The sequence below is a fragment of the Convolutriloba macropyga genome, chromosome 5 (genome assembly GCF_964194025.1).
Source record: "Convolutriloba macropyga chromosome 5, txConMacr16.3, whole genome shotgun sequence".
Taxonomy (NCBI): domain Eukaryota; kingdom Metazoa; phylum Xenacoelomorpha; order Acoela; family Convolutidae; genus Convolutriloba; species Convolutriloba macropyga.
Genome location: NC_134472.1, coordinates 72,989,208 through 73,003,836, shown reverse-complemented (window position 1 = coordinate 73,003,836; position 14,629 = coordinate 72,989,208). Strand labels below are relative to the sequence as shown.

At 34.9% G+C, this 14,629-nt stretch overlaps 1 protein-coding gene across 1 annotated transcript in view; it reads left to right on the top strand.

Moving 5' to 3' along the window:
* The window catches only part of LOC142339626 (coatomer subunit beta'-like), a 263,545-nt gene that overhangs the window by 223,877 nt on the left and 25,039 nt on the right, over positions 1-14,629 (top strand). Inside the window, exons 10-13 of the mRNA XM_075389806.1 lie at positions 4,735-4,931; positions 5,316-5,422; positions 7,819-7,983; positions 8,392-8,501. Of these exons, the coding sequence (XP_075245921.1) occupies positions 4,735-4,931; positions 5,316-5,422; positions 7,819-7,983; positions 8,392-8,501 (579 nt within the window). The remainder of the gene's footprint in view (positions 1-4,734; positions 4,932-5,315; positions 5,423-7,818; positions 7,984-8,391; positions 8,502-14,629) is intronic.

Here is a 14,629-nt window from a genome sequence, read left to right as displayed (position 1 = left end):
AATTTCATAGGCTATCGCTGTTAAAAACTCTAGCTTGGACAACTGACTTTACTTCTATGTGTCTGCAGATTTTACTGAGTTCAATCAAACACTCCCGAAATAGTGATATTGATGATTACTTCATTTTTAATAACCGCAAAGAGATAGCGTGGCTATTATGGGTCTCATCGTGTTTTTTTTTCACAAAGAATTTGGATTGTATTGGGGCGCTGATTTTCAGATTTGAAAATCAGCGCCCCAATACAATCCAAATTCTTTGTAAAAAAATACAATGGGACCCATAATAGCCACGCTATCTCTTTGCGGTTATTAAAAATGAAGTAATCATCAATATCACTATTTCGGGAGTGTTTGATTGAACTCATTAAAATCTGCGGATTTGATCAGTTGTCAACCTTTCATCGTCAGTTAGAGGTGAAATTAGAGTGGTGATTTTAGTCACGTCAGAGTAGTAAAGGGAGCGAAAAAGCGAGTAGTTTTAAAGCATGAACTTTTCATTCTGCTTTCAAAGTGGAGCCAGAGTTTGGTTTGAACAAAATTTCGGTTTTTGAAACCAGCCCCTCCCATTTTGTTGGGTAGTATTTCTATGGATACTCAGCTTTGTTTGAATGAGAAGCGAAAATTTTTTTCCTAATTTTTTTTGGCTATTTAGAACTCGACAATTTTAACTGCTTGAACTTCTTGAGGAGAATTCTCAAAAAGCTTTTCTGATTTTTGCTGAAAGCTTTCTAATAGCAGGTATTGCATGTTTTAACGAACATACTAGCGTTATGACTGAATGGAAAACGAAAAGGTGTAAAATTTTCATGACTGTTTATTTTAAGAAGTTTGAAACAGTGTTTGCAGCAGGAGCTTTTGATTCATATCTGTTGCATCGATGGTTGGAACAATAGTACTTTAGTTAGTACTTGTTCCGACTGCGGGGAGGAACTATATACTCAAATGGGTTTTTTCAGTCAATTTTGGCCGATCGATATGATCGTCGTAGAGAGTTGTGAGTGGTATAATTAGAAAGCCTGTCCGGCGTAGAATATGGAATTTAAAATAATTTTTTGATTTAGCTTCTTATAGGGAGTTATCGACGTGTAAAATTTTGTGAATAGGAGACGATATTCCGTTGTTTTATTCACATTTTCCGTATTTTCGACCAAATTTTCGTCAATTTTGCTAAAGTATGTTAAAATTGTTGAAGGCTGTAGGATTGATTTTATTTTTAAGGATAGAAGAAGGTTGCTGAATCGTTGGATCGGAGTTTTGTTTGCTAGAATTTATTAACAGCCGCACAGCGATAGCTGGAGCTATTATTGGCCTTCTCTTGGTTTTTTTTATTTCGTCAAGATTTTTGTTACGACCATATGACGTCACAACCAATTCAAATCTGCTTTTTGTTCTTTCGTTCATGCAATTTAAACTGGATTGCGTGCTTGGCGTCATTTTTCACTCTTAGTGGAGCGCGTTGTTTTCAGTGACGTGATGAAGTTTTGGTCACACGTGACTTATCTCCCTCAAAATTGACTTCCTTACTCTAAAATGGACTTTTCGTTACTTTAATTCAGAGAGAAAAGATCAAGTGAGTGCGTGTCACTCTAATTAAAGGTTATTACAGAGCAAATATTAGAAGCAGCAATAAGTTTGCAGACTCGTAATCAAATTGAAACATCTGAGCATTTAATTAAAAGAATTTTTTTGGTCTTTTCCTTTTAAAGTCTTTTTGAAACTGCAGATCTACAAAGCTATGACGGCTATTTTCTGACAATCTGCCAGCTATGTTGCTAAATATTTCAAAATTCAGATTTTCGTCAAAAATGGGACCAAATATGTTTTTTGCCCACTTCCTTTTAATTAATACTTTTAAAAAAATGAGCCCCAAAAACAGATGTTATGGTTTTTTAGTTCGTGGTTTTTATGGCTCTGACCAACTGTTTTCGTAAAATTTTATGGACTTTGGCTGAGACACTGTTCTCTAGCAAAATTTAGTAAATTTTAAATTTTGCAAATGTTTGTTTTTGTTGTTGTATGACATATCTGATTTTGATTTATCTCAATGATGATTACCCTGGACGTATAACTGAACCTATTTAAAGATTTCAGTTTATAGCTTTTTGTTTTAATGACTTTTAATTTTACGTTTAGAAAAAATTGTTTCAACTGTCACCTTTTTTGCTGTCATTTTCTTCACCAGGTAACTCAATCTCACTGATAAGAACTCTCAAATATTTTTGTTGTTTCAAACCTTTTTTTCTCTGTTAGTTATATGTCCTGACTGATGGCTTCAACCATTTAATTCCATATAAAAATTTCTGAGACTTTTTTTCTATTTTTGGGTTTCTTTTGTGACTTCTCCGTAGTCTTTTTATAAGAAAGATCCGTTGATGTTCAGATGAGAAGCAAAAGATGATTTACAGTTCTTGCAGATAACATCTTATAAACATAGTGCCTTGAACGCTGTGGTGTCGTAAAATTGTTTGAAATTTTGGCTTCTGCCTGTTTTTAGTGTTCTTTTATAGTCTCGTGACTTATTTTCATTAATAGCAGGACCAATCTTCGTCAGGTGTTGCAACTTAATCTATCTCTTTTTGTTGCAATCTTATGTCTGTTATGACTTTTGGAAACATTTGTTTTCGAAAACATTTGCAGTTAATTCGTAGTTTAGTCTCTGAAGACAGCCACAACCCGTTTCCAGTGAGCTATAATTTAATCTTAATACCAGTTTTAATTTCAACCATTTGTTCCTCGGCTATGTTATTATTGTTACTACGAGTTTTCATGAATTGTTTGAGATTTTCATATATTGGTAAGTTTTAAAGGATTTTTGTTTTTTTTTTCAAATTAAAACATTAATATCAGTTCCGATTAGTTTTGACATATTGCGCAATTGAGAATTTTTGGTCTTAGTGACAACTTTACAGTTTTAACGGCTTCTTTGCCATTTTCGGGCAACTTTGAATTGAGCTTTTTAATTTTTGCGGTAATTGTCCTTCTTATTGTAGTCGTATGACGTACACTGGATTATGACGGGTCTCAATTGCTTCCGATGGAAATATAAATGAGCGTTTAAGTGATTTCATTTAATATCTAATGATAATAAGTTTGAAATTAATTGTTTTTCAAAAAGACGTATTTTTGATCGTGGCACCTTTTTCCGCTTTTTTGTCGACCTGTTATCCTGTCGATTGAGGACAGGTTCAATATCTTTTCTAATGAAGTTTAGGGTATTTTGTTTTGTTTTGGTTTTATTTGATGCGGGTTTGATTGATTTTTTTTAAAATAGACATCGAGTTGTCGTCGTTATTAATGTTTGTTATTTGAGTTTTGTTATTGTCTTTTCTAGTAGTCCTATTAGCAACCATTTTCATCGGCCCCATAACGTGGCATTATGTTATTCAATTAGTGGTTTATTGAACGATTTGTATGTTTTTGAAAGTTTTTCTATCTCTTCATCATTTGGTGCAATTAAACCAAGAATGTGAATGAGCGGGGTCGGAACATTATGTGCGTACGCACATTACCGATCCTCCTTGTCTACTTCAAGACCAGACCTTAGGTTTTCTTTGACGGAAATTAAAAATTGAGTTTGTATATTTAGGAGACCGAAATTGACACTGCTGCTTTTTCCATGCAATGTGTTTTGTGTCTTTAATGTCGCATAAACAAACCATTCCTCGTTTCTTGAAGTTTTCAGGAGACTTCTTTTTTTGCCTGGGACAATTTTATGTGACAAGTAATATACTCGGTTTTTTGTTGCTACTTTTAGGAATTGGAAAGTTGATGGTCTCAAAATCTTTTACCTTTGAATTTTTTTTTGCAGTTATGCTAAGCTGTTTCTTCCTTTTGTTGGTTTATTATAGCAGTGAAGCTGAGCGCAGCTTGTTTGCGGTACTCTTGGTTTTTCTTTTGTCCGATGCTATTTTTTGTTTTATATTTGTTTGCTGTTAAAAAAGGGGAAGGTTCCTTTCTGTTGACGCATTTGTGTGCGTTACTTCATTTGTCACTCTTCTGCGAGAGTATTTAGGTCATTTGCGTGACTACACTTTGACCATACATACTTATTGAAATGAATCAGTTACTAAATCTAAATTTTGAAATTCAAATTCAATAGAGATTACCAAAATTAGATATTTTCAAAGCTATATTGCGTGAGACATGCGGTTTCGTTCTAAAAGTAAGGATAGAGGGTCAGATCAGAAGGTCATTTTGAATTTCACTTTTGTAGTCTTTGAGCCTGGTTGTTTCTTGAACAACGGGTCCTAGCAGTCTATTTCGCGGCTGTTGTCCGGCGATCTGTCGGCTATGTTTTATATCTTCTGGCTATCTTCTTTCTAGAGTTTAATTGGCCGAGTCTGGGAGTCATTTTTGTGGTCGTTATGTTCTTTAAGTTATTTTTTGCCTAATCGTTTTTGATCTTAACAATGTTGACTTAAAGCCTCGCCAGTTGTTTGAGAGCATTTATGAATGCGTTTTTCTTTGCGTGGCTTGTTTATTTAATTGGCTCGAAAAGTTTTTTAAACAACATTTAATCTAGTTGCAGTATTTTAAACTAAGTTTTATTCCCAAATCAGGCTCAGGTTACTCACGCTTGGTTAGAGAAATATTGGGCCCATTTACCTACGCACGTGTTATGTTTTGAATTATATTTCAATTTTTGTTGAATGACAACAGCTGAATCATTTTTTTGGCCTCGAAAGAAGTTGGAAGAACGAACATGACTATTTCTAATCGTGACTTTTTTATTAGATTCGTGGCTGTGTGTGGTGATGGTGAGTTCAGCATCTACACAGCAATGGCTCTGAGGAACAAAGCCTTCGGATCCGGCCTTGAGTTCGTCTGGTCCAGTGACTCAGCCATCTACGCTGTGAGGGAGCAGACAACTGTAAAAATATTCAAAAACTTCAAGGAGAAATCATCCCTGAAGCCGGAACTGGGGGTTGACGGTACGTGTTGTATGCAATATTTCAACAGCTGTCAATGTTTTTCTGCTCTAAGGAATTTTTACTGCATAACGCAAATAGTAGTATTTTGACGTCAATCAGCATCAATCAACTTTGCAATTAAATCAAAATCAAATTTTAGAGGCCAGGAGGATCATATTTTGAGATCAGGAACTGCTGTAGACTACTATTAGTCATTTATAGTCTTATAATTGAGAACAATTAGTTGGGTACAGAATAAAAGTTAATACGCTTTAATATTAGGCAGTTTTGTAAAATATTTTTTGGAATGAAAACAAGTGAGAGTTCAGTCAGTCTAGCGTGGTTAATTTGGATAAGATACCTTCAAATTGAATGCTATCAGGTAACATGTTGATAATTTTGCAGGAATATTTGGTGGTAACTTGCTGGGCGTGAGATCTACTCACGGATTGGCCTTCTATGACTGGGACGACAACACTCTCATCAGGAGGATCGAAATCATGCCCAAATCGGTACGTGCTCTTTTCAAATACTTGGTGCCATGATAGACAATGATTTTTACCATTTCGGGCAAATAGACTTTCAGCCGAGGCATAAATTTAACGGAAGAATTTTCAGTAAAAGTTGTTGAATGGGGATTTTTTAACCCAAATTAAAGAAGCCAAAGGTGGAATCGAATATTTCAGCAAGTTTCAAGTTGAAAAGTATTTTGTTCAAGAGAAATTTTTTTCTTGAGAAGTATTTATAGCTGCAAAGCTATGAGCTGAGCGGAGCTATTTTGCGGTGCTCTTGGTAGAGTAATGGTGGAGCGTCTTTGTATGGTTTTCTGTTTTTTTTTGAGAAGTGAGCGAGCAAGGAAACCAAAAGTTCAGGGAAGGAATAAAGTTTGAAAAAGTTGTTTCAGTTTACAAATTTGAAGAGCAGAGATAAGAGAGAGTGGTTCTTTTGTTCATGCCTTCTTTTGAAACAGAGCGAGATATGTATGTGAGAAAAAAAAATTGTCGAGCGAGCACATTTTTCGTTTACGCGCGGTTTCTGTTTTTTTAATAGCAGCCGTCAGCATCTCAACGGCTATAATTTGGGCGCTCTCCTTTTTTTAAAATTCTTTTTACTTTTTGATCCCGTTTTTCGTTACATGAGTCACAATTTTCACGCTCGACTTCTGACTTACTTCACTCACTGTTTCAAGTGCATTGATTTTAAATTCTTTCACGTATTGAATTACGTAATGTAAAGTGAATACGGTCCAAGTCAAAAGAGGAAAATCAAAAGAAAAGATAAAGATATAAAGCCCGGTCATTAAATCATAATGCATTAGGTTATCAAATCTCATTAAAGCCATTGCTAGCTGGCGTTAGTATTATGCTTATTAGCCTTCAGTTTTGAAGCTGAATTAACTGTAATTTGAGAATCTAATGAATATGCAGAATTTGCTCTCATCAAATGTAAACACTTTGTAATTTTGTTTTTGTGGAAATAATTTTTTTCGACGTCGTATTGAAATGGAGCCCTCGGAAATTGATGCCACTGTGTTTTGCAGAGCCTAATAATGCTTTTCAGGTTCAAAATGAGCACATTTCTTAATTTCTTAGTTGATTTTTGGCTTTTTCTATGAATTTTATTTTTGGTTCTTTCAGCCGTCTTTTTTCAACAATCAGTTCATATGACAGCTTCACATTGATAATTTATATACTTGATGACCCTTTCTGCCGCGAAGTAATTTATGAAGTTGTGCACATGCTAATCAGATTTTGCTAGCTTTTTTGCAGTTTTTCTTTTGGTTTTTCTTTTAGCTTAATTTACTAGAAAGTCTTTTTTGCAAAATCATTGATTTTAGTTTTTGTTTTTATCAATAATTCAATTCTTTTTTGGCGTTATTTTTTTTTGAAAAACAGTAAAAAAAATTTCATAAATTTAAAAAATTGTTGACCTTTTTTTCAAAAATATTTCAACGTTTCCGATCTTTGAATTGTTTCTACTTTTTAAAAAAATAAGTACAGGAGGATGGCTCTTGGCTTATTCAAAGTCTAGAATACTAATTTTGAAATGTTTTTTTCTTTTCTTAAATTTGTTTTCTTAATTTTCAAGAATCGAGAAGTACTCCTTTTTTTCTCTATCTTACATTGCGTCTATATTCTACATTCTAGGATCTAGCATTTCCCTGGCACCTTTAATTTTATTCGTTTTGCTTTTTTCAGTTGTTAAAATTTTTTAAACAATTTCAGCTTCTTAGATTTTTGTCATTTCTTTGGTTTGCAATTGTTTCCATTTTGCAATTGTTTTCATTTAACAGAATGCAGCACTAAGAATTTGCTGGAAATGCTTTTGTAAAATTTTGACTATTTATTTTTTTCTGCGGTTTTTCAGAGGCCTCGGTATTGTTTTTAAACATTTTTCAGCGACGTCGATTTTTTTCAAGTTAGATCTGTTTTTATCTTGTTCGCAGCTATTCCGGCAATCTGCCGACTATGTTCTTTTATATCAGCTGTAAGAGTTTTTTTTTGGAATGATCAGTTTGTTGTAACTTGACTTGAAAATAAACTTGTGTCAGGTCTTGCAACAAAATTGTTGTACTCGTATTCAAGATGTTTCAAGTGAAATCGAATATTCATCAGTGTAGTGGTCTTGACTACTGACCTTTACTTGTTTTGAACTGGACGCTAGCTTATCCTTGGTCGTATACAGTCGTTTTACCTTGTTTTCATGTTCATGTGCTGGTTTCCCATGTTTTGTTTCAGGTCACATCAAAACACGACATTACATCCGTTTTTCAACTTTCCGACTTTAATTTCATTTTTATGGCTAGCAGTTAAAACATGGCGTTTTACGCAAATCAATTAGCAAATATGGCGAATTACATTGCTTAAATGAAGTTAACGCTGGGCATTCACATATTTTGTGATTGCAGATCATCTGGAGTGACTCTGGTGAGATGGTGTGCATCGCGACTGATGAGTCATACTTCATCCTCAAGTACTCCCCGGAGGCAGTGACCAAGGCCTTGGAGAACAAGGCTGCCATTGCTGAAGATGGAATCGAAGAGGCATTTGATGTCGTCGGAGAAATCAGCGAGGTAAGTTAGACCTCTATTGTTAGACATGAAAGCATAGGAATTACCCGAGATCATGTTATTTTTCGTTTACATTTTCCAATAGAGATAAGCCAATCAGAATGGGAGCTCTATAACGTCTGTCATCTGTTGCTACTACTATTCATTTTGGCTGCTTGACCCCACCCCCACAGTCACAGTCGCTTGAACCCCCACCCACCCACACCACAACCCACCCCCCCCCCCCCCCAACTCCACTCACACCCACCTACCTGATGCATCCCTAAGCCCACCGCTCGCCAGTCGTTTGATAGCAATTCGCCCGACGTTAGTCGGTTATGTTCTTAATTTAGAAAATCAAAAATGAGATGTTACGTGGGTCTTTTGTAGTATGCAGTAGGAATATTTAGCTGAGTTGGTTTTCAATTTTAGGTAGTGAAAACTGGAATCTGGGTGGGAGATTGTTTCATCTACACCAACAATGTGAACAGGTTGAACTACTTTGTGGGAGGAGAAATTGTCACCATATCACACCTTGACAGGTACATTTCTGTTATTTTGTACTTTTGTGTGCTATGTCTTGTAGTTAGTTCTTTAATGTGATTATAACTGGCGCTTGTTGTTGTTAGAGCAGCTTTGGTGGCTTTGAACGTTATTTTTTAGTTTCGCAAAACGGAATGCTTAAATTGGAGGTGGTGATTTGTATTTCAGGCTATTATAGTCCATGATAAGTCCATATCTAATATGCTGCGTCTGGGAAATCATTGTAAAACAGTAAGAACAGTGTATGGTTGAATAGTATTAGTGAAAAATTCTGAGATTGTAAAAAAATCTTGCGTGAAATATGGTTGAGTACTGGATTATTAATAGCCACCGTCAGCCTCATTAGCCTCATTAGGCTTTCTCATTTTTACAATCCAAAGCTTTGGTTTGTATTAGTCCGCTGTCGTTTTTAATTACTCGAAATTCATAGCAATTATTGTAAACGTGTTTGTCTCTTTATGCAAAATTTTTGCTTGACGGTTTTGACTTTTCAATTGACTTTTACGCCCTTGACTTTTTGCGTTTCGCGTGATCTAAAATTCTCTCTCAATCACAATTTCAAGCAGCTGAACTCCATTGGCGGCAAATTAATACTAAAAGTCAAATGAAAAGTGCGCCGAAACTGGTGCCTTTTTTTCACTTTAAATCTTAATAGCGGTATATCTTAACCTCTAATGTTATTTGAAGCCCACTATTGAACTGCTTTGTCCCATTTAGGCTCCCCCTCCTCCCTCCTCCCCCCCCCCCCCCCCCCCGACTGAAGTTCCGACCCATTTTTGTTACGACCATATGACGTCACAATCACTTCAAATCTGCTTTTTGTTCATTCGCTCATGCAATTTCAACTGAAGTGCGTGTTTGACGTCATTTTTCGCTCTTAGTGGAGCAAGTTTTTTGCCCATTCTCGTGATTAAATTTTTGGTCACACTTGACTTACCTCACTCGCAAAAATGACTTCCTTACTTTGAAGTTGACTTTAATTCAAAGAGATAAGGTCAAATGAGTGTATGTTGCTCTAAATGAAGACTCTTTGAGAGCATCTAATAGAGGCAGCAAAAACTTATACAAATTTTTGATCAAAATATAACATATCGGCCTTCAATGAAAAAGACGAATTTTTTTGGTCTGTCTTTTTTACTGTTTTTTCAATCTGCCAGCTTTTTTTTTATAAAATGTTCATTTTCTAGTTTTTTGAAAATTTTTGTCGATTTTTAAGTTTCTCCAGCCTCAAAAGCCGAGGAACCTCCTCTAGGGTTTGATTATAGGTTACTGCATAGCTTCTAGATGTAATGGAATGTTTTTCAATATTCTAATATTAGAGCCATTTTTAAAAGTATTTGCAATATTTTGAATTTTTTTATTTTTTGATCATTTTTCCGGCTCCGGGGTCCTAGGGTAATGTCATCCTATCGCATAATTTCTGGAGTTAATGGAATGGTTATCAGTATTTGAATGACTCCAGCTTTAGCAATTTTTTGATAAAATTTATTTTAGTTTTTCTGAAATTTATTATCACATTCCACGTTTATGGATCTTTATGGGCCAGTGAAACTATTTAAAGCTTGAAATAGGCATACTGGATAGTCTGTTCAGACAATGAAGTTGTTTTAATTGAGACAACGAAAAGATTTTAATATTCTGAATTGTAGCAAGATTTTGTTAAAATTTGCGATTGTTCTCAAAATTTTTGAATATTTTTCTCCTTTTCTGTGTTCAACGATCATTACTGGGCAACGAAGTTTTTTAATAGCCGCCCTCATCTTTTCAGCCGGCTATTATAGCGCTCCTATTTTTTTTTACTTCGTCGAACTTTTTTTCGCTTTACCATTTTGCCGCTTTTTCAGCATTTTGCGTGAAATCTTTTTGACTTCTCTAGGCTAGTTTCTCTCTTCTCTCATTCTGCTAAAAGTGAATTTGAACATCAGTTGCTCAGCAAAGCAATTCAAAATGAACAGAGTCAGTATAAAAAATTGAAGTCAGAAACAGTAACGGGATAAACACATAAAGCCCAATTTTAGATGCCCGCTATTTGAACGTCGTTTCTATAAGTCTTAGTTACCATCTCTAATGCTTATTGGTATTGATAGTAGCCCCTGTAGCCTCTCTCTAAGAAACAGAAGTACGTTATGTTCAACTACGAAATGCCATCAAAATAAATCGGACTTAAAAAATCTTTTGTACAAAATTTTTTTTTTTCAATATCGTCTATTTCAATCCCAATCATGCGTATTGGAATCAACGGCGGCTATTTTCCGGCAATCTGCGGGGTATGTTTTTTTGGCGTTTTTTCTCTTGTTTCCTTATAAAATTTTATGCATGCGTTCTAATTGAGCCTATCTTTGTTTTCGCTATACGTTTTCAAAAAAATATTTGGAATTTTTTATTTCTGCCTGTATTTTGTGTATTTTGTCTTATCAATAATTGATTAAGGAGACGTCTTTTGGGGTTGATATTGGGACTTAAATGAATCGGCTTGGTCTCTTAGAATCATACCCGCTGTTTTCATGACTTTGAATTTCGTTTTGAAAAATTTTGTTTAGTTTTGAGTTCTTCCCATTTTTGTTGCATTTCTTTTGATCATGTCGCTTAGTATCAACAGTTCATTTGGGCTTTCTAGTGCAGCATAATTTTTAATTACTCTCGAACGAATACTGAAGCAGTTTTTGGAAACATGTTGGTCTTTTTTATGCAGAATTTTCGCCTCGACTGTTTTGACTTTTCGAGTGACTTTTAAGCCTTCTGTTTGCGTTTTGAGCAATCTAAATTTCTCTCTCAGTCAACATTTGAGATGGCTGAACCCAATTGGCGGCATTTGGTTTCAAAAAGTCAAATGAAAAGCGCCTAAATTGTTTTTAATAGCCGCACAGCGGTAGCTGGGGCTATTATTTGCTTCTCGGTTTTTTTTTCGTCAAGATTTATGTTATGACCATAGGTCACAGCCGCTTCAAATCTGCTTTTTGATCATTCGTTCATGTAATTTTAGCTGAATTGCGTGCTTGACGTAATTTTTATTCTTAGTGCAGCGAGTTTTTTTTCATTTGCGTGATTAAATTTTTGGTCACACTTGACTCACCTCACTCTCAAAAATGATTTCCTAGCTTTGAAATTGACTTTAATCCAAAGAGATCAGGTCAAGTGAATGTGCGTCACTCTAATTGAAGGTTATTTGAGAGCGGCTAATAGAGGCAGAAATAACTTATACAGATTTTTAATCAAAAAAGGACATCTCATCCTTTAATGAAAAAAGTTCTTTTTTGGTCTGCTTTTTTTTCGAGACTGCAGATCTACGAATCTATTGCGGCTATTTTCTGGGAATCTGCCAGCTATGTTGTTATTTGTATCTTTTTAATACCCGCCGTCAGCCTCTCAACGGCTATTATTTTGGCGGTCTCCTTTTTTAAAAATTTGCTTTACCTTTTGATCACGTTTTTCGTTTTACATAAGTCATGATTTTCACACTTGATTGCTGAGTTTCTTCACTTGCTGTATTAACTGAATAGATTTTAAATTTTTTCACCGAATATGCAGAATTCACTCACCGGTAAAAACTTTGATACTTGAAAAAATCTTCAATTTCTCTCTTAATTGTTTTCTTTTTCTGTTTTAATCTCAATGTGCGTCAAGCGGGTCAACGGCGGCTATTTTCCGGCAGTTTGCAGGATATGTTTTTAATTCAATTTTTTTAGAGTTTTTAGTGGTATATAATAACCTCTAATGACGTCATTTGAAGCCCTCCTTGGTGAATTTAGTCCCCCCACCCCCCGATCGGCCTCCCCCCCCCCCCCCCCCCCCCAGATCGCCCTCCCTTTTAGCTATTGTTTTTGATGACCACTTCAAAAAGGTTTTAGTAAACTTTTGAATCCTTTCGTGTCTTGCTGGGCTTTTTCCATTTTGGCGCTAATGAAATTTAGGAAATTTTTTCACTTTGTTTTTGTATGTTTTGCGCGGTTACTGATTTTTGTTATATAGTTATTTGATTTTTATGTTGAGGTCCCTGATTTTGAAAAAAAAACATCTGATTTTTGCGCTTCTTTTACAGTGTTTGTCATTGATTGTTCTTCAGTTTTGTAATTAATCTAAAGATCTATAGTGTCAATGATAATTTGAACTGTTGTCGGTGTTTTTACAGCCTTGGTTTTTGGCTAAATATTTTTAAAATTATCTTTGGATTTTTTTATTCAACATTCGAAGTCGTATGCTATGTTGACTGACAAAATTTCATGTTGCGGGAACAATGTTGATATTCAGGTCATTAGTTAAATCTTCTTTGGATTGTAATTCAGGACGCTATAATTTTTTAAGTTCGCGTTACCTTCTGATTACGTTTTTCGTTTCAAATCACGTTTGAATCATGAGTTGCTCACTGTTTTAACTGAATGGTTTTTAATTTTTTTTCTCGCATTGAGTTACACAATGAAGTGAAAAGGGCCATTGTCAAAATAGGGTCAATGAGCAAAATCAAAAACGGGATAAATCGATGGAGGCCGGTCATTAAATCATAGTGCATAAGGTTATCAACGATCACTAAATCGATTGATGAATTAGTGTTAGGCTTTAAAATTTTTAGTTTAGAAGCTGAATTAAGTTCCACTTTAGAATCCAGCAGTTTGGACAGCAAATCGGGACTTTTTTTGACTCTTAGAAAAAAATTGCGTCAATTTCTATCTCGCTCCCGTTGTGCGTCAAATGCCGGTGTTTTCTGGCAAGTTGCAGGCTTTGTTGATTAGAATGCTCATAGTAATATTGGATGTGGTTATTTTTCCAAATTGCTGCTGTACACCTAATATTTTGAGGCGTTGTCGTCGACCGTAAGTACATCTCTTTTAGAATGCCATTTCAGTGGGTAGTGTGATTAAAATGAACTTAATTTGAAGTTAGTAAGTTAGTAGCAATTGGTCATTTTAATGCGGTTTTTTTGCTAACGATTTTTATCGTTTTCGTCTTTTTTGTCGGTCGTTAGTTAAAAATTGGAAGAGTGAGAAAAGTTTGCTTTCTCGGTAGTGATTTTTTTGTTCACATGCGGCAATTTAATTTTAAGTTTTACTGTTTTTTTATCAATTTTTTGGATTGAATTTTTTTTCAAGTGATGTTCCCAATCGATTCATAGTCCGTTCTAGGCCTAGTTTTTTGTCAGAATCAAATTTATATTTCTCGCTAGTGGTTTTTTTGTTCTCGCTAGCGGCATTTTGACATTAATTTTGTTTTTTTTTTGTTTTTTATCTGATTTTTTTTGAGAAATGGTTTTCCCAATTCACTCATATGCCGTTCTAGGTCTATTTTTTTGTTCAGTCAATAAAAATTCTTTGAATTGTACGTCAGGACTTGTCCCGCTATGTTTTTCGTTTCTTCGTCTGACGCTCTTTTTCGTTTTAAATTTGTTCGCACATCAAAGCTGAAAAAGTCAATTTTTCTCAATGTTTTCTTCCTCTCGCTAACGGTGTTTGCGTGCATGACATCATTTCTCATTCTCCCTCTAGCAATGGTTTCAAGATCATATGCGTGATTAGATTTTGATCATACATGACTCTCCTCACTAGAAAATGACTTCTGGCGCTTTAAAACTTAAGTTTAATTTGAAATAGTTTAAGGTCAAAGGAACTTATATGTGCAGTAAAGGTCCCTAACAAAAGGCTCCTGCGGAATAAATGTTTACAAGCGTTATTAAAATATCGCTGAATGCTTTTTATCTAGCTTTTTGAGCTGCGTCGATTTTTTCAATTTAGATCTGTATTTGTTTCTATCTCTATTATACGACACTCGAGTCTTCCTTCGCAGCTGTTCCGGCAATCCGCTGGCTATGTTTTTTTAAGCCAATAAGGGAAATCAATGAAATAAGGGCTGCTACATTTAACTTTTTAAATTCTCTCGAACGTAGTAAACGCGTTGGTCTTTCTTTATGCAAAATTGTGCTTCAACATTTTGAATTTTCGAGTGACTTTTTTGCACTTGATTTTTCGTTTTGAGTGATCTAATTTTCTCTCATTCACAAGTGTCAGCCGCTGAATTTCAAGTGACGATAGTTCTCTACTAAAGTCAAATAAAAAGTGCATCAATGAAATTGGTGTATTTTCTTCACTTTGCTTTTTATTAGTGGTTATAGTGGTATTTATTAACCTCTAATGACGTC